The 19,168-nt window shown below is 40.2% G+C and overlaps 3 protein-coding genes across 3 annotated transcripts; 1 reads left to right on the top strand and 2 right to left on the bottom strand.

Annotated features, from left to right (window-relative positions):
* The first annotated feature begins 777 nt into the window (after positions 1-777).
* fam161a (FAM161 centrosomal protein A) lies at positions 778-7,534 on the top strand. Its single transcript, XM_053339914.1, has 7 exons — positions 778-933; positions 2,141-2,409; positions 3,472-4,671; positions 4,918-5,085; positions 5,175-5,274; positions 5,702-5,826; positions 7,192-7,534. Exons 1-7 carry the CDS (start codon positions 778-780, stop codon positions 7,532-7,534), a joined length of 2,361 nt encoding a protein of 786 aa, XP_053195889.1.
* Positions 7,535-10,936: 3,402 nt separating this feature from the next.
* On the bottom strand, positions 10,937-13,823 carry LOC128374905 (E3 ubiquitin-protein ligase TRIM21-like). The gene is made up of 2 exons (XM_053335128.1): positions 13,797-13,823; positions 10,937-12,689 (listed from the first exon to the last, which is right to left on the bottom strand). Exon 2 carries the CDS (start codon positions 12,685-12,687, stop codon positions 11,044-11,046), a length of 1,644 nt encoding a protein of 547 aa, XP_053191103.1. The 5' UTR covers positions 12,688-12,689; positions 13,797-13,823; the 3' UTR covers positions 10,937-11,043.
* A 1,278-nt stretch (positions 13,824-15,101) lies between these two features.
* Positions 15,102-17,944, bottom strand: LOC128380184 (E3 ubiquitin-protein ligase TRIM21-like). The gene is made up of 2 exons (XM_053339901.1): positions 17,835-17,944; positions 15,102-16,750 (listed from the first exon to the last, which is right to left on the bottom strand). Exon 2 carries the CDS (start codon positions 16,746-16,748, stop codon positions 15,102-15,104), a length of 1,647 nt encoding a protein of 548 aa, XP_053195876.1. The 5' UTR covers positions 16,749-16,750; positions 17,835-17,944.
* Between the last annotated feature and the right edge of the window lie 1,224 nt (positions 17,945-19,168).

Raw genomic sequence — 19,168 nt, 5'->3', positions numbered from 1 at the left:
TGGAAGAGGCTCTTTTTTGCCTATGCACTTCTAAAAAACGGGTGTATCTTTGTTTGAACTCTTGGTTAAAGACTTTTTTCCATCACCACAACATTTGGCATTTTATTTGAATGATTTGAGTATTTTCATACTCAAATGAGATATTGTTTGTCATTAGCTCGTATAGCAAGTAGGAAGTACAGTGCTGTTGACAGTCTTTCTAAATTTAAGTTTATTTTAAATGGAATTGCCTATGCATGTTTAGTATTTCTCTCTTGGATTGAGAAATATGATTTTTCTTTTAATTAGATTTATTGGTGCACTCACAACTTTTTAATATACATTCACTCCATTTGTCATTATTGGTCAATCAAATAACGTTTTTCTGTTGGTAAAAGTTTAATATTAACGGGAATTACGATGAAAGACGAAACAAAAAGTAATTAAGTTCAGTATTAAAAATCAAATTATTATGTTTGTGTCGCCTTGAAGGCAAAACGTACAAAACGTGTACTATTTATAGGTAAAATTAATCGAAATTAATTATTTATATCCATAAATTCACTTTTAAAATTTTAACTTTATGCTGAAGAACGTTCCTGCTGCGCTACGTCACTTCCTTCCCAACCGAGCTAGTAGGAGCTACTCCGTTGCTAGGGGAGCGCACCTGCTGGTTGCCTGGTTACCGACTGACCGTTGGAACGCTCCTCTTTCTTTGTAGTGAAGTTAAATTATCTTTAAAATAACAACTTTTAGCGTTAAATTTGATAGAAAAACTGGAAGAAACACGAAGGAGACATGGCGAACCCCCACCGGACAAACGCCTTGGTCACCTCCTGCTTTAAAACGCCGGTGGACCCGCACACCAAGGCGCCTCTAGCCTCATACGAGCGGGGGAGAGCCTTACCTTACACGGCTACAGGCCATGTGGACAACCGGGACTATGAGAAGGAGGTAAAGAGACAAATAAAGTAAAAGAAAATCACTTGACTGAGTCTTAAATCTACTGTGGAGATCCAGACTGTCCTCAAAATGTCTTCAAAGTTACTCTACAGCGATGCAATTATAGTTATTAGATAAAAAATGTCGAAAAACTATAATACACAATGAACAATATAAACATGTAAAAATTCATTATAATTTGAGTGTTTCCTCTCTATTTAACACTGGTGCACCTTCACAATAAAGGAATAACCACCGGTGTGAGAGGAAATGTCAAATAAAGCAGCTTCTCTTCACTACAAAAAGAGTCATATTGTGAATTTTACCTGTGCAAACATAACTTAAATCCACAGACAAAGATTCAGAGTGAAAGTACAGTCAGAGGAAAGGCAGAGTATTATGATAATTTAGGCCTATCTCATCCAATTATCTCACCATACCTTACTTAGACATTAAACTGTGACTTAATACAGTGAGAAAACTGACTTTAAAGTAGATAAACAGTTCACTATTTCACTCCTAGTCTCAGTTTAACTAAATTAAGAATACTGTTTGTGAGTTTTGTTCTCCTTTCTTTCATATTATAATCCAGATTAAATAGAGTTGTAATGCAGAGTTTTAACCAGTCTCATTTTATTTAGTTTGTGGAGTGAAGCAGATACACTTTCTTGATCTTGTCCAGGCAGTTTCAGGTCAGTCTTTGCGGTACGAAGGATTTGACCTGTACAATTTGTTTGCCTGACTATTTTTGGACTTCCGTCTAGACTAGATTACCAGACGTCACTGAAGTTTTTAATCCCATATGCCTATTTGTTCTTCGGACAGCAAGAACATCGCTGCTCTCCTTCCTCGCAGGATCCTGCTGCCGTTTTTCTACCTCAGTAAAGTTCATGACAAACACCTCATGATAATGTGAGCAGTGACGGAGTGTAGATACTTGATGCAGAGAGTGTTTGTGTGTCAGTTGAGCTCTCACGCTAAGCTGCCTTTTGTGCTCCACCATATGGTCCACGTCGCTGCTGCAGTAGGATAATAGGCTTAGACCTGGAGGAGCCTGAGAGCCTCTGAGCAGGGCTGCTCTGCTCCAGGAGGCCAGGTGCTTAAACACACCATCCTGCAGCCAGCAATACAAAAACTCATCTTACAGTTTCTAAACTAAACTATCAGTTTGTCATTTACTATATGAACACATTTTGTGCCATTTGTCGTCTGATTTCAGCTGGAATATGAGGACTCGGGCTCAGATTTCTGCGATGAGGACTACCAGCGGAATGGTGGCCCTCACCTGATGAGAGACTACAGAGCAGCAGGGGACCGCCTCGACCTGAGTGAAATCTTCTTCTCCAACGAGGAATACTACAGCAAGCTGGAGGAGCTGAAGAAGGCTCACTTCCGCACCATGGCTGAGCTGGAGGACATGTACCACCGAAACCTGCATCTCAAGGCCATGGACCCTCTGGACGCACTGATGCTGGAGGGGGGACACAGGCGGGTGGCTTTCTGTCATGATTCTAGGGATGAGGATGTAGGACAGAGGTGTCCAAACCAGGGGTGATTATAGACTCTTTTTAGGGGTGCTCTAACCCCAAATTTGATCTCAGAACCCCTAATAATAAATCAATTATTATTGGTGGGGTTTTTGCAGGCCATTGTACGTCAAATTCTCATTAGGAGCTGAGCCCCTCTAAAGGTCTGATGCTACAATCGCCCCTGGTCCAAACTATTCCATAAAAGGTCATGTGGTTTTCATTCCAACCAATCAGGAGCACACCAGGCTCGACTTATTTAATCAACTGATCTCAGTCCTCAGACAGTTGATTGGTCAAGTCATGTGTGCTCCTGATTGGTGTGAACAGGCCTGATGTAGGATGAATGTGAATCTGTGATGTTGCTGCTTTTGGTCTGAAGAGGTCGCTATAAGAGCATTTTATATCACAACAGCTTAAAGGACGGGTTCACAATTCATCTTAAAGTCTGTCAAAAGTCAAGAGCCACTATGAACACTGGAATTTCATTTTTGGGGATTAAACCATTTAAATTTGACATTTTAAAAGTCTTCCAGCTTCCTACAGAAGAAATGTCCTCTATTAAATCTGCTCACGCTAAAAGTTGCTGTTGAATTTGTCAGAATTGTCCATAATTTACAAAAAAAACAACGACATTACATTCACCCCAATCTCAAAACCTCAGCATTAAAACACAGAATTATCTGCATGACTAGATAATATACCACTAGACTAAACTATACTGTAGCCTGAATTGCACTTCATTTATATGTCAATGATATGAATTGTTTGAGTGATATTTGAGTGACATACATAATTAAACCTGGTAAATATGGTAAAATGGGACAATTTGTCTCTGAGTAAAGTCAGTCCTGCTTTCTGTCGTACATAAGTGCAGTTCTACTGAACATTTTCTGTATTTCTGGTATATCACATATTTCAAGAAAAAGCTCAAGCTCATTTTCCATTTTTGTTTTGTTCAGTGTTACCATTTACTCAACCTTAGTTCACATATTAACATTCATGTGTTTATATCTCTCATTAGGGTGCTGTGCAGCCAAGCAGCTTCGTGGCGTTTGAGGAAGTCGCAGTCTGCTGTTGAACTGAGGCGAGGCTCCAGACAGTCAGACTCATCAGATGATGAGAAAGCTTCCAGTAACGATGTGGAGAAAGGCCTACTCTTTTCTCCCAAAGAACACATCAAGACCATGTGGCAGGACTTCAAGCTGTCCCCTCACAATCACCACCTGTCGTCCTGCTCGCTGCCAGTAGACCAGGAGAGCCGCAGACCACAGAGAGGAAAAGGAAAGAAGAGGACGGGTCATAAAGGCGGAGAGCAGGAGTCTTGGAAACACAGAATGACTGTCCCAAAACCGTTCCATATGATGCTGCGTGAGGATGAGAAGCGAAAGCGCGGCATAAAGACGCGCTCTGAGATCGAAATGGAGAACGCCGAGCTGAGACGGCAGCTGGAGGATTTGACGGAGTGCCAGATGAAGTTCCGTGCCAGTCCCGTCCCAGCACACGTTCACCTCCCGCTTTACGAAAACCTGCAGGAGCGAAACGAGGAGCGGCGGCGAACCCTGCGAGAGCGAGAAGATCAGCATCTACGAACTGTCTCCAAACCGTTCAGCTTCCTGGAGAGGGAGCGACTGAAGAAGGAGCAGAAGCAGCAGCGTGAACAGCGGCTGTCCGCCCAGGAGAAGGTCAAACCCTTCAAGGCCAAACCTGTTCCCAAAGCAGTGTACGCAGCAGCATCTGGGGAGCAGATGAAGGAGGAGCAGCTGTATCGCTCTATCAAGATACAGATGAGAGCTCAGGAGTTGCTCCAACACGCTTCAATGCCTCCAGGCATGCTCTCACGACGACTCAATGAACGCAAGAAATCCAAAGAAACCGACGGCGATAACTTCTCCCACAAGCCCAAGATCAACAACGAGGTGCCGGACTTCGATGCCAGTTACAGACGCTTCCAGAAGAGCCTGGAGAAACGAAAAGAGGTGAGGCCCACGACTGCATGCGAACCCTTCGACTTGAAAACATCGCAGATCCCATCGCACCGAGAACGCATCCTGGCAGAGATCGAGAAGGAGCAAGGCAGCCCTAAGATGCTGCGCTGGCCGTACATCAGCCCCGGGAGGGCTCGGACGCCAAACTCAAGCCTCTGTTCGTCCCTCTCAGGCAGCCTGGAGCTCCTGCCTTCCAAAGCCACAGATGCCACCAAAAAGCGCCACGAGGCTGTGAGGTACACCTGTAGGACTCCTAGATTTCCACCGTCCTCGCTGTAGATGAGCTAGGGAGAGACATCAAACACCCTCTTAACCATAGTGACCTCCAGAGTCTAAATGTTTTGAATCTTTGTGGAACTCCAAAACTGCATTTATACCCCATAGCTGACTGTTGTGCCCTCACCAAAGCCCTCCTCCTCCTCCTCCTCCTCCTCCAAACCCTCCTTCATCTGTGACCACGATTGTTTCCCCCCTTCGAGTAGAAAGGCGCTGGAGCAGAGGAAGAAGGCTGAGGAGGAGGAGGAGCAGTGGCAGGAGAGGCAGAAGCAGCGGGAGAAGAAGCTACAGAAGGTAGTGGTGAAGCGCGCCCAGGCCAACGACCCCCACGTGGCGCTCTCACAGACCCACCAGACCAAACTCAAAGAATTCAGGTGACTTAAAAACAACATGATGTCAGCAGGAATATCATTTTCTTGATGACGGTTGTGACAATGAACCATAATCCTGTTTTCTTTTGTAGGAAACAAGACCGTCTGCGCAGGAAGGAATACCAGCAGGAGATTAAAGAGATACAGGAGAGAGTGAAGGGAAGGCCGCTGCTGTTGGAGCAGGTTGCACAGGTGAACTTGAAGCTGAACTGTAAATCAAAGCATCACATTTGTTCACACCCGTGATAGTCTGCTGTAACTCACTGGATTGCTGCTCTTGAGGAAGGTGGAAACGTTGAAAAACCTATGGACCTATGGCTCATAGCAAGCAGCCAATATACTGTATAACAATGCATATGTCATAAAGTAACTATATATTTTATGTATACAATATAAAATGAAGTTAGTAGGCTTTACAAAGTACAATATTTCCCTCTGAAATGTAGTTTAGAAGTATACAGTAAGATAAAATTGAAATACTTAAATAGTACCTCAGGGTTGTATTTAAGTAAAATCTTATTTCAGAAAAAATACAGTTTCCTTACATGGTTTAATATCTTTGGTGATAACAGCATTATTAACAGAAGCTGTCTGTACTTAACATGTGCTTCACTAACAGAGGAATGCCCGAAAGGCAGCAGAGAAGCACTACACGGAAAAGCTGCAGGGATGTGACCTCACAGAGGACTTTATCAACAGCAAGGCGTCGAGAGCAGGATCTGCGCACCGAGCGTCTCTGTCCAGGTAAACCTGTGATGTCACTGTAAAAAAATACGCTAACTACACGTAAGTCTGTTGACCCGGATAACGTGGAGGGAACCAGATAGATAGATAGACAGATTGATAGATTGATAGATTGATAGATTGATAGATAGATAGACAGATTGATAGATAGATAGATAGATGGATGGGTGGGTGGGTGGATGGATGGATAGAGAGATAGATAGATGGATGGATGGATGGATAGAGAGATAGATAGATGGATGGATGGATGGATGGATAGAGAGATAGATGGATGGATGGATGGATGGATGGATAGATAGATGGATGGATAGATAGATGGATGGATGGATAGATGGATAGATGGATGGATGGATGGATGGGTGGGTTGGGAGTTCATGAGTTTTCATCAGAAACAGGTAGGTACCCAGATAATCAGTCCAACAGGCAAAAAGGTAGGTAATAGGCAAAAGTAAACCTCAATACAAAATCGCTCGAACTTTCACACGATGGCAAAGACGATCTGGCACTGAAGGAAGGAAAGACGCAGACTAAATACATGAGGAGAGGGAAGACAAGGAGAGAGAGGTGGAACACGTTAGGGAGAAGCAGACAATGACACAGCAGGCAGGAAACTTGACAGGAAGTGGATCTGAAACAAGACAAGAGGTAAGTGACAAAAATAAAACACAAATTACAATGAGAATAATAAAACGTGACCTGTTGTGGCAGGATGGATAGATAGATGGATAGATGGGTAGATAGATAGATAGATAGTTGGATAGATAGATAGATAGATAGATAGATAGTTGGATGGATGGATGGATGGATAGATAGATAGATAGATAGATAGTTGGATAGATGGATAGAAAGATAGATGGATGCATAGATGGATGGATAGATAGATAGATAGATAGATTGATAGGTGGATAGATAGATAGATGGATGGATAGATAGATAGATAGATGGATGAATGGATAGATAGATAGATAGAGACATGGATGGATGGATGGATGGATGGATAGAGACAAAGATAGATAGATAGAGATGGATGGATAGATAGATGGATACATAAAGATGGATGGATAGATAGATAGAGAGATAGATAGATAGTTGGATGGATGGATGGATGGATAGATAGATAGATAGATAGATATGTAACTGATATTAAAGGTTTTGTTTATATTAATTTAGACCAAAACATTCATTTGGTTAAATTAGATTATCCCATTTGATCTCAGTTAGCGTAGACGGATTGTTAAATGTCCCCTTTTAATAAAGCTGCTGACTCATGGTTGTTTCTTGTTGATTTATTTACTGATGATTGTAAATTAATTTGAACTTTTAGGTTCAGTAATGAGAAGCTGATTCTTCTCTTCTTTTGTTCAGTGAGCAAGATGAGGCAGACACGGGCTTCGAAGCCGTCCACTACAGGAAGGTGTTTCTGGACGATGAAGACATGGAAGTGGATCCGGACGAGAGCGAAGGAAGTAGGAGAGGTAATGAGGATGAGGAGGAGGAGAGGGACAGAGCTTCATCGCACCACCGCGACAGAGAAGACGCTGGCAGTCCTCGCTCGGAGGAGGATTACCGGCGAGACGTCGACCGCCGTTACTCAGATGAAAGCTGCCATTACTCAGACGATCACGAGCATTACTCGGATGATCACGAGCGTTACTCGGACGACAGCGAGCACGACATCGACTCTAAACAGCAGGAAGCAGGAGAGTGATGTCATCAAATGCCACGATAGAGAAAAGCTTCTAAATTATTGTAAATATTGTGTGTATAAATATAAAAATTTAAGAAAGGGAAAATATACAATATAGTTATAACCTGAGGAAATCATACTGGTTGTCGTCTTCAATATTCCCCTCATAAGATACATGATATAATTTTTATATGTAATTTACCAGTTAGTGGGAAACAAATACATATACATACACTTATAAATCAGACGGATGTAACACTGCATACTAATCATCATAATATACTGTTATACCACACATGTAATGTCAGGTGTCAATCAAACTTCACACAGACTCAGGACACATCTGGTCATAATGGTTTATTTAATATGAATTTGATTCATTTTGTATTAATTAATTGATGTCAAAATCACTTTTAAAAATGTGATTATGCAAAGAAATCAGAACACGAGCTGATATATCTTCATCATTGTTTTATTTGAGGGTTTGTGGGGGAAGAGACAATTTATTATTCAAGTATTTTTCTATATCTTACAACAAGTCCACGTTACGCATTACATTCACAATGATCTTGATTTCTATGTTTCAGCTATGTGCAGGCTCTCCCTTCCTTTTTCTGTTTCAGTGTAAGATAATAGTGTGAATCAACAACACTTAAAGGTTGATCAGATCTAGTATGTATGCGGTCTGGTTTGAGTATACATCATTTTGTCTCCAGAGTGAACACAATTATTGTAAAAACTGGTAAACCAATAAAGCCTCTTATCCAGAAACAACAACCATATTATTATTATTATTTTGTTTTAATTTAACCACTTAACACACGCCCCTGTTTTTTATGCTGTTAGCCTAAACGACATGCCCAAGTTGTGAGCAGCACAGATCCCACATAGTTTGAGACTCAGAGATGTGTCTGGTATCATTGGAAAGGAAACACTCTCAGGATTCTTGTAAAAGTGTCTGTGTGATTCTGTGACTTACTGACAAAGAGTGGCAGAGGTTACAATGATGGGGTTGTTTACTCGCCCATAGGTTTGCCTTTACAATGACATGTGTACAGACATTCAGGGACCTCTCAGCAGGATATAGACACAATGAGGCCACAGCCACAGGTCTTGGATTCATGCAGTCCAAATTTGGAGTCAAAAGACCAAAAGATGAATTTTTCAGAGTTATTTTTCAACAGGTATGTCCATGTGTTTTCCTCAGGTCCTTTTTGGAGACTCCAAATGGACACTTGGTTACCATGGTTACCAAAGCTGTATAACCACAATCAAACACCTATAACTTCACATCCCCTTTGCCTACAATCAAAATCTTGGTCTCTAATGAAAGCTGACGCCATATTATTATTATTATTATTATTATTATTATTACATATAACTATATTTTTTTGTTTGGCCATATCTATCTATCTATCTATCTGTTTATTTTGGTATAAGTCATATGTCAAGTCGAAGAAGAACCAACTGTGTACCAAAATGCCGTGTGCGTAATGATATATGGTTCAACTCTTTTACGCACCGGGCGCACGCCGGTTACGCTTGGAGTTTGTTTATGGACAGACAAACTAATAGCTTAGAGACATTATAATAAGCCTTAGAAGGACTTTGGTGTCATACACCGTTGGAAACCTCTGACTATTGGCTAAAAGGTTATCAACTTCATTTCACCGAATAATTTCCATAGGCTGGAACAGCAGTCAATCAAAGCCATGTCGTCATTGTTGTCGGTCACATGTCCTCATTGGCTTTGGAGACATGTACTGCCTAATCCTAAACACCGATTGGCTTGTGTGTGGTGTCGTCAGAAGCAGAGGAGGCTCACGGTCGTAAACATCTAGTCACGTGTACTCTGAGATGGACGCGCAGGTCAGGAAATGACGTGAACGGACCGCATGTGGTTTGTTATTTGTGTTATTACGTTACGTGTTGGACTAAATACATGGACATATTGAGGAAAGTATTCCGGTTTTATGGAAATGGATTTCATATTTCACAAGAATGGATACTTGGCGAGCTGTACAGAAAGTCCTGAGTCATAAGATGATCGTTGTGGATAAAGAGAAGACTTTGAAGGTATGTAGGCATTATAGCTTTTCTTACTTAGCTCAGGGGCTAGCCGAGCTAATCGGTAATACTATTACGGCTGTGAGCAACCATATAAATCGTGAGTGGTCTTGAATGAATCAGGACAATCTAAGCTTTCCAACAATGTACGGCATGAATATATATGTTTAAGGGTTGGTGTTTAAAACATTCAGAAGAACTTGTGGCTACCTCCTAACATCCGTCCCGTTCCGTAGACGGAACAGCGTACGTTAAGTGGTTAAGCAGCAGTGGAAAGTAAGCGAGTACTCAATTACTTTGTCTATATTACCCATAATACACCTCCGCTGTACAGATTGGGAAGTGTTACGATAGTTGTCATTATCAAAGGTTTTTTAACTGTTCTGCAGAAAGAAACTGATAAGATAAAAACAAATGGCCTCACACTGACCCCTGCTGGAGGGAAACGGAGCTGCAATGTGATTATTTTAGGGTCATATAACCAAGTACATTTACTCAGATACAATTTTAAGGTATTTGTACTTTACTATAGTATTTCCATGTGATGCTACTTTCTACATCTCAGAGGGAAATATTGTACTTTCTACTCCACTACATTTATTTAACAGCTTTAGTTACTTTTCAGATGCAGATTTGACACAATGGATAATATAACAAGCTTTTAAAATACAACACATTGTTAAAGATGAAACCAAAAAGCAGTGTGTAGTCGGCTCACATTTCAGATGTCTATGAGTTGTTAACAGCTCCACCAAATACTGATTCTTCCCTCTAAACTTCTCACATGCTTTCATTTCAATAAATGTTCAAATGATCCAATATTTCAGCAAAAATCAAAGATTAGAGAAAAAGTCCAAAAACTGAAAACACATTTGTGTATCAGAACTTTGTTTTTTCTTCTTTCCCATTAATCATCTCAGCAGCCCTCACATTTATCTGCTGACCCTTTGGAGGGGCCCCACCCCTAGGTTGGGAACCACTGAACTGAACTAGCTAACTGTAAATAAAGTAGTATAAACTAGCTAACTGTATATAATAATGCCCAGGACAATTGCAAAAATGTGTTGATTAGACCCACATACACCATGCACCAGTAGTCAAGACTTGAATCTGTGCTTGTGTCCATTAATGTCAGCACTTTCCCTAAATTTCAGTCTGACGTACTTGGCACCTTTGCAAACTTTGAGATGCACACTAGATCTCCAGTGAAGAGGTTAATGAAACAATCATGGAGGGACACTGAAGCAGTAAAAAGATCAATTTAAGGTAAATTCCAACATGCATGAAATTAAACAATTATATTATAAATCATAAAAGAATGTCTGCATTAATCACATCCTGATGGAAGCAAGTTCACACTGTACATTACTGCTGCATATACATTTGTTACCATAATTAACTGAATCTTTTAATCTAAAATTGATCAGTTTTGGTCTCTAATCAATCAGCATCCTGGTATTGACTCAGACAGTTTGATTGACAGGACAGATGATCAGAGGGGCAGAGTTTTTACCATCTTGATTAGGATCAGGACTCAAGAATGGGTAGAGTTTCTCAGTGAAGGAGCAGCCAGTAAAGGAGTAGATAAGAGCTGCAGCATCTACGTCATAAAAGGAGACCAGACCCTCCTCATAATCCACAAACACCCCCACCTTCTGAGGACGAGACTTCAGAGAGAGACGGACTGGACGGTTATTACCAGCCTTGTACTCATTTCCATTTCTCAATCCTATAGTCCAGTAACCTTTCTGAGGTGTCACTGTGATTTGTCCCATCCTGTTGATCGACTCTCTGGCCACTCCTAAATTCCAGTCAGTCTTCTCTTTAACTTGAACCTCAAAATATAATCTACCAGAACACAAACTCTGCTTTCCTGACACACAGGGACAATAAGAAAATCTTTCTGGGTTGTCTGGCAGATTCTTCTTCACATCACTATCATATACTTGTTTCCCATCAGCAGACAGGATGAGATTAGGATTTGCTGTATCAGGATCAAGAGTCACATCCACTGCAAACTGCTGGACCCTCCTCAGCTCAACCTCAAACAGCTTCTTCATCTGTTTACTGAGCGTCTCCTCCAGCTGAGCCACAGCTCTCGCCACAGTCCCCTCATATGATGGTGGATTTACGCTGACCTCTGTCCAGTCTTTGGTGAGTGGAGCAGCTTTCAGGGACAGGAAGTTTTGGAGGAGGTGGAGGTGGTCTTCAGAGTGTGAGAGCTTCTCCACCTCAGAGCTTCTCTTCTTCAGCTCAGAGATTTCCTGTTCCAGCTCTTTGATGAAGTCTTCAGCCTGTTTCTCTGTTGTTCTTTGCTTCTCTTCAATCTTCTCAATTAGCTCATTCAGGCTTCTCTCAACAGACTCCATCAGAGCGGTGAAGACCTGAACACCTTCTGCTGTCTGTCTGTCTGCAGCTTCCTTACTGAGGTCAACTGAGTGTTTGATCTCTTGAATCTTCAGTCGTCTCTTCTGGATCATCTCCTGAATTTCAGCCTCTGTCTTCCCCAGCTCTGCCTTCTTTCCTTCATATTCTTCTTTCAAAGGAACAAACTTATGTGTCTTGTGGTCTAAAACAGAGCAGAGCGTGCAGACACATGTCTGGTCGGTCTTACAGAACAGCTCCAGAGGTTTATCGTGCTTCATACACATCCTGTCTTCCAGGTTCTCCACAGGGTCCATCAGCTGATGTCTTTTCAGGCCTGACTTTGTCAGATGAGGCTCCAGGTGAGTCTCACAGTAGGAGGTCAGACACACCAGACAGGACTTCAGGGCCTTCAGTTTGGTTCCAGTACAGACGTCACAGGGAACTCCTCCTGGTTTGGCAGCTTGTTGCCCTGAGCTGCTGCTGCTGGCTTTCTGTTGAGCTTCCTGTCTGAACTGAGAAACAACCTCAGAGAGCAATGTGTTGATGCGAAGTTCAGGTTTTGTGTAGAAAACTTTTTTACACAGTGGACACAGGTACTGGTCATTACTGTTCCAGTGTTGATTGATGCAGTTTTTGCAGAAGTTGTGTCCACATGGTGTGGTGACTGGATCAGTGAACACATCCAGACAGATGGAGCACCGAAACTGATCTTCAGATCTCAGACACCTGGCAGCAGACATATCTACACATGTAGAGTGAAAGAAGAGAAAGACATTTTCATTGTATTTGATTCAAAAGGATTCAAATATAGTATATAGTATACCAGAGGTCACTAATAGGCCAATCTGGACCTGTAACTGATGAAATGTTGAGAATTGTTCAATTTTGTCTGAGCATTTCTATTTTAACAGTCGCAGCTTCTCTAGATATTACGGTAAAAGTGGAGCAGCCCTCAGAAACTCACAGACCACTGTGCATAGATAATTAGCTCATGTGACACTAATCAACCAATCAAATCCATGGAGAAAAGAGTTCATTTGTGTTGAAATGTTTTGTTATAAAGTTATTAAATGTGAAGTTAAGTTTATGGTTTAAGTGTAAAAGTAAAAAGGGATTCTTTTTATTTTTCTAAAACTAAGCACTTTATTTAAGAAGCACGATCAAAAGCTTTCAGTAATGCACTTTATTTTAAAATGTTCTACTGTATTTATTTGACAGTATAAAATCTAGCCACTAGACACAGATCTTGATGGGACTACAATGCTACTTCAAGGTACTGAAAAATAACACGGACATTACGATGTTTAGGGAATTTTCACTAATTGGACCTCAGTGAATTTTAATTGAATGCCCTTGCTCTATACAATCTGATAGCTTGATAAAATATCACAGAATATGTTCATATCTTGTGTTAGAGAAGAATTATTATTGAAGAATCTCACCGCTAACAAAGCTTTTGCTAACTTGGTGACAAACACATTTTATTTCCCGTTGCTGCTTCACAGTGAAAGTGTCCTGCTGGTTCATTAATGAAAAGCTTTTAATGTGAAACAGCTACAGGAAGTGAAGTGTGTCCTTCAGATGTTATCAGTATATAATAAAAGATCAGGAAATAGCAGTGAAGCTAAACTCCAATAAACAAAGATTCAGTTTCACTTTACAAAAGTCCTGAGAACTGACAGAGACTCAAAAACACATAATGCTTTTTTCATTTAATCTGTGTAAAAATGTCTAAAGTTATATTGTGACCAACTTTACGAGTGTCAGTATGAAATGAAAAGAGATGAACTTCCTGTCCCCTGTGTTAAAGCTGGTTGTTGGAACATTAAATATGATCAGTTGTACTCACCAGTGTTTGGCAGAGACTCTGCTGTGTTGTTGAGAAAGACTTGATGAACTCAGTTGAATTTATATTTGGACAGAAGTGGAGAGACTCGACTGCAGCTCTGCTGTCCTCTGATTAATGTTTAGTTTCATTTCTGGAGAGTGACGTTGAAGCTTTTATCTTATCTTTCCAGTGTTGCTCCTTCCTGTCATAAACAGGTTAATGGTGAAATACCATGGAGCAGACATGTGAAAATGTGTTGCTTAGCTTAATAATGTCTGTTTAAAGTTTGAGATTTTTTAACTGTTCTGCAGAAAGAAACTGACCTCACACTGACACCTGCTGGAGGAAACAGAACTGCAATGTGATTATTTTAGGGTCATATAACCAAGTACATTTACTCAGATACAATTTTGAGGTATTTGTACTTTACTGTAGTATTTCCATGTGATGCTACTTTCTACATCTCAGAGGGAAATATTGTACTTTCTACTCCACTACATCTATTTAACAGCTTTAGTTACTTTTCAGATGCAGATTTGACACAATGGATAATATAACAAGCTTTTAAAATACAACACATTGTTAAAGATGAAACCAAAAAGCAGTGTGTAGTCGGCTCACATTTCAGATGTCTATGAGTTGTTAACAGCTCCACCAAATACTGATTTTTCCCTCTAAACTTCTCACATGCTTTCATTTCAATAAATGTTCAAATGATCCAATATTTCAGCAAAAATCAAAGATTAGAGAAAAAAACACATTTGTGTATCAGAACTTTGTTTTTTCTTCTTTCCTCTCCCATTAATCATCTCAGCAGCCCTCACATTTATCTGCTGACCCTTTGGAGGGGCCCCACCCCTAGGTTGAGAACCACTGGACTAAACTAGCTAACTGTATATAATATGGATCAGGAATTGTAGAAATGTGTTGGTTAGACCCACATACACCATGCACCAGGAGTCAAGACTTGAATCTGTGCTTGTGTCCATTAATGTAGACACTTTCCCTAAATTTCAGTCTGATGTACTTGGTACTTTTGCAAACTTTGAGATGCACACTAGATCTCCAGTGAAGAGGTTAATGAAACAATCATGGAGGGACACTGAAGCAGTAAAAAGACAAGTTTAAGGTAAATTCCAACATGCATGAAATTAAACAATTATATTATAAATCATGAAATAATTTCTACATTAATCATATCCTAATGGAAACAAGTTCACACTGTACAGTACTGCTGCATATACATTTATTACCATAATTAACTGAATCTTTTAATCTAAAATTGATCAGTTTTGGTCTCTAATCAGTCAGCATCCTGGTATTGACTCAGACAGTTTGATTGACAGGACAGATGATCAGAGGGGCGGAGTTTATACCACCATCATTAAGACAGGGACTGAAGTATGGGTAGAGTTTCTCAGTGAAGGAGAAGCCAGTAAATGAGTAGATAAGAGCTGCAGCATCTACGTCATAAAAGGAGACCAGACCCTTCTCATAATCCACAAACACCCCCACCTTCTGAGGACGAGACTTCAGAGAGAGACGCACTGAAGGATAATCAAGAGCTTCATACTCATTTCCATTTCTCAGCCATATAGTCCAGAAACCTTTCTGAGGTATCAGTGTGATTTGTCCCTTCCTGTTGATCGACTCTATGGCCACTCCTAAAGCCCAGCCAGTCTTCTCTTTAACCTGAACCTCAAAGTAAAATCTACCTGAAGACAAACTCTGCTTTCCTAACACACAGGGATTCTTGGAAAATCTCTTTGGGTTGTCTGGGAGATTCTTCTCCACATCACTATCATATACTTGTTTCCCATCATCAGACAGGATGAGATTAGGATTTGCTGTATCAGGATCAAGAGTCACATCCACTGCATACTGCTGGACCCTCTTCAGCTCAACTTCAGCAAACAGCTTCTTCATCTTTTTATTGAGTGTCTCCTCCAGCTGAGCCACAGCTTTCACCACAGTCCTCTCATATGATGGTGGATGGACGCTGACCTCTGTCCAGTCTTTGGTGGGTGGAGCAGCTTTCAGGGACAGGAAGTTTTGGAGGAGGTGGAGGTGGTCTTCAGAGTGTGAGAGCTTCTCCACCTCCGAGCTTCTCTTCTTCAGCTCAGAGATTTCCTGTTCCAGCTCTTTGATGAAGTCTTCAGCCTGTTTCTCTGTTGTCCTTTGCTTCTCTTCAATCGTCTCAATGAGCTCATTCAGGCTTCTCTCAACAGACTCCATCAGAGTGGTGAAGACCTGAACACCTTCTGCTGTCTGTCTGTCTGCAGCTTCCTTACTGAGGTCAACTGAGTGTATGACCTCTTGAATCTTCAGTCGTCTCTTCTGGATCATCTCTTGAATTTCAGCCTCTGTCTTCCCCAGCTCTGCCTTCTTTCCTTCATATTCTTCTTTCAAAGGAACAAACTTATGTGTCTTGTGGTCTAAAACAGAGCAGAGCACGCAGACACATGTCTGGTCGGTCTTACAGAACAGCTCCAGAGGTTTATCGTGCTTCATACACATCCTGTCTTCCAGGTTCTCCACAGGGTCCATCAGCTGATGTCTTTTCAGGCCTGACTTTGTCAGATGAGGCTCCAGGTGAGTCTCACAGTAGGAGGTCAGACACACCAGACAGGACTTCAGGGCCTGCAGTTTGGTTCCAGTACAGACGTCACAGGGAACTTCTCCTGGTTTGGCAGCTTGTTGCTCTGAGCTGCTGCTGCTGGCTTTCTGTTGAGCTTCCTGTCTGAACTGAGAAACAACCTCAGAGAGCAATGTGTTGATGCGAAGTTCAGGTTTTGTGTAGAAAACCTTTTTACACAGTGGACACAGGTACTGGTCATTACTGTTCCAGTGTTCATTGATGCAGTTTTTGCAGAAGTTGTGTCCACATGGTGTGCTGACTGGATCAGTGAACACATCCAGACAGATGGAGCACAGAAACTGATCTTCAGATCTCAGACACCTGGCAGCAGACATATCTACACATGTAGAATGAAAGAAGAGAAAGACATTTTCATTGTATTTGATTCAAAAGGATTCAAATATAGTATATAGTATACCATAGGTCACTAAAAGGCCAATCTGGACCTGTAACTGATGAAATTTTGAGAATTGTTCAATTGTCAATTTTTGAGTATTTCTATTTTAACAGTCGCAGCTTCTCTAGATATTACGGTAAAAGTGGAGCAGCCCTCAGAAACTCACATACCACTGTGCATAGATAATCAGCTCATGTGACACTAATCAGCCAATCAAATATATGGAGAAAAGAGTTCATATGTGTTGAGATGTTTTGTTATTAAGTGATTAGATGTGAAGTTACGTTTATTTTATCCTTTTTTTATTTGACTAGTTATTTCAACCCCAAAAGTTGAGATAAAATATTAATAAATGAATTCTACTGTATTTATTTGACAGTATACAATCTAGCCACTAGACACAGATCGTGATGGGACTACAATGCTACTTCAAGGTGCTGAAAAATAACATAGACATTATGATGTTTCGGACCTTCACTTGAGGGAATTTTCACTAATTGGACCTCAGTGGATTTTAATTGAATACAGCTGCTCTATACAATCTGATAACCTGATAAAATATCACAGAATATGTTCATGTCTTGTGGTGGAGAAAAATTATTATTGAAGAATCTCACCGCTAACAAATCTTTAGCTAAGTTGGTGACAAACACATTTTATTTCCCGTTGCTGCTTCACAATAAAAGTGTCCTGCTGGTTCATTAATGAAAAGCTTGTAATGTGAAACAGCTACAGGAAATGAAATGTGTCCTACAGATGTTATCAGTAAATAATAAAATATCAGGAAAAAGCAGTGAAGCTAAACTCCAATAAACAAAGATTCAGTTACAATTTACAAAAGTCCTGAGAACTGACAGAGACTCAAAAACACTTCATGCATTTTTCATTTAATCTGTATAAAAATGTCTAAAGTTATATTGTGACCAACTTTACAAGTGTCAATATGAAATGAAAAGAGATGAACTTCCTGTCTCCTGTGTTAAAGCTGGTTGTTGAAACATTAAATATGATCAGTTGTACTCACCAGTGTTTGGCAGAGACTCTGCTGTGTTGTTGAGAAAGACTTGATGAACTCAGTTTAATTTATATTTGGACAGAAGTGGAGAGACTCGACTGCAGCTCTGCTGTCCTCTGATTAATGTTTAGTTTCATTTCTGCAGAGTGACGTTGAAGCTTTTATTGTGTCTTTCCAGTGTTGCTCCTTCCTGTCATAAACAGGTTTATGGTGAAATACCATGCAGCCGATGTGTGAAAATGTGTTGCTTAGCTTAATAATGTCTGTTTAAAGTTTGACATTTTTCACAAGGTGACAAAAAACAAACATACTGCCTTAGAGTTTATGTAAAAGTAAAAGTTTTGGACAGTCTTACAATGAAGTGTGCAGACAGCCACTGAGTGTTTGATCTCTTAAATCTTCAGTCGTCTCTTCAGGATCATCTCCTGAATTTCAGCCTGTATATTATATATGTATACATACATATATAAACATAGCACAAAAAGTAAGGAAATGTGTGCTTGGTGGAGTATTTCTTTGTTGTAACAAAGCTTCTAGGCAATAAATCTTATACCGTTGGAAAGCCTGTTTATTTCCCTTTTAAATGGAGCCACATTTGTAAGGAACATAAGATACTCATAAGATACATGATATAATTTTTATATGTAATTTACCAGTTAGTGGGAAACAAATACATATACATACACTTATAAATCAGACAGATGTCACACTGCATACTAATCATCATAATATACTGTTATACCACACATGTAATGTCAGGTGTCAATCAAACTTCACACAGACGAGCCAAAAATATGAAATGTTTGAGATCATTTCAGTTGTTATTCATTCATTTTTCCAGTTGTAAAACATCCCACTCAGGACATATCTGGTCATAATGGTTTATTTAATATGAATTTGATTAATTTTGTATTAATTAATTGATGTCAAAATCATTTTTAAAAATGTGATTATGGAAAGAAATCAGAAGAAGAGCTGATATATCTTTATCATTGTTTTATTTGAGGTTTTGTGGGGGAAGAGACAATTTATTATTCAAGTATTTTTCTATATCTTACAACAAGTCCACGTTACGCATTACATTCACAATGATCTTGATTTCTGTGTTTCAGCTATGTGCAGGCTCTCCCTTCCTTTTTCTGTTTCAGTGTAAGATAATAGTGTGAATCAAGAACACTTAAAGGTTGATCAGATCTAGTATGTATGCGGTCTGGTTTGAGTATACATCATTTTGTCTCCAGAGTGAACACAATTATTGTAAAAACTGGTAAACCAATAAAGCCTCTTATCCAGAAACAACAACCATATTATTATTATTTTGTTATAATTTAAGCAGCAGTGGA

The sequence above is a fragment of the Scomber japonicus genome, chromosome 2, assembly GCF_027409825.1.
Source record: "Scomber japonicus isolate fScoJap1 chromosome 2, fScoJap1.pri, whole genome shotgun sequence".
NCBI lineage: Eukaryota > Metazoa > Chordata > Actinopteri > Scombriformes > Scombridae > Scomber > Scomber japonicus.
This window is presented reverse-complemented; position numbering and strand designations above follow the sequence as displayed.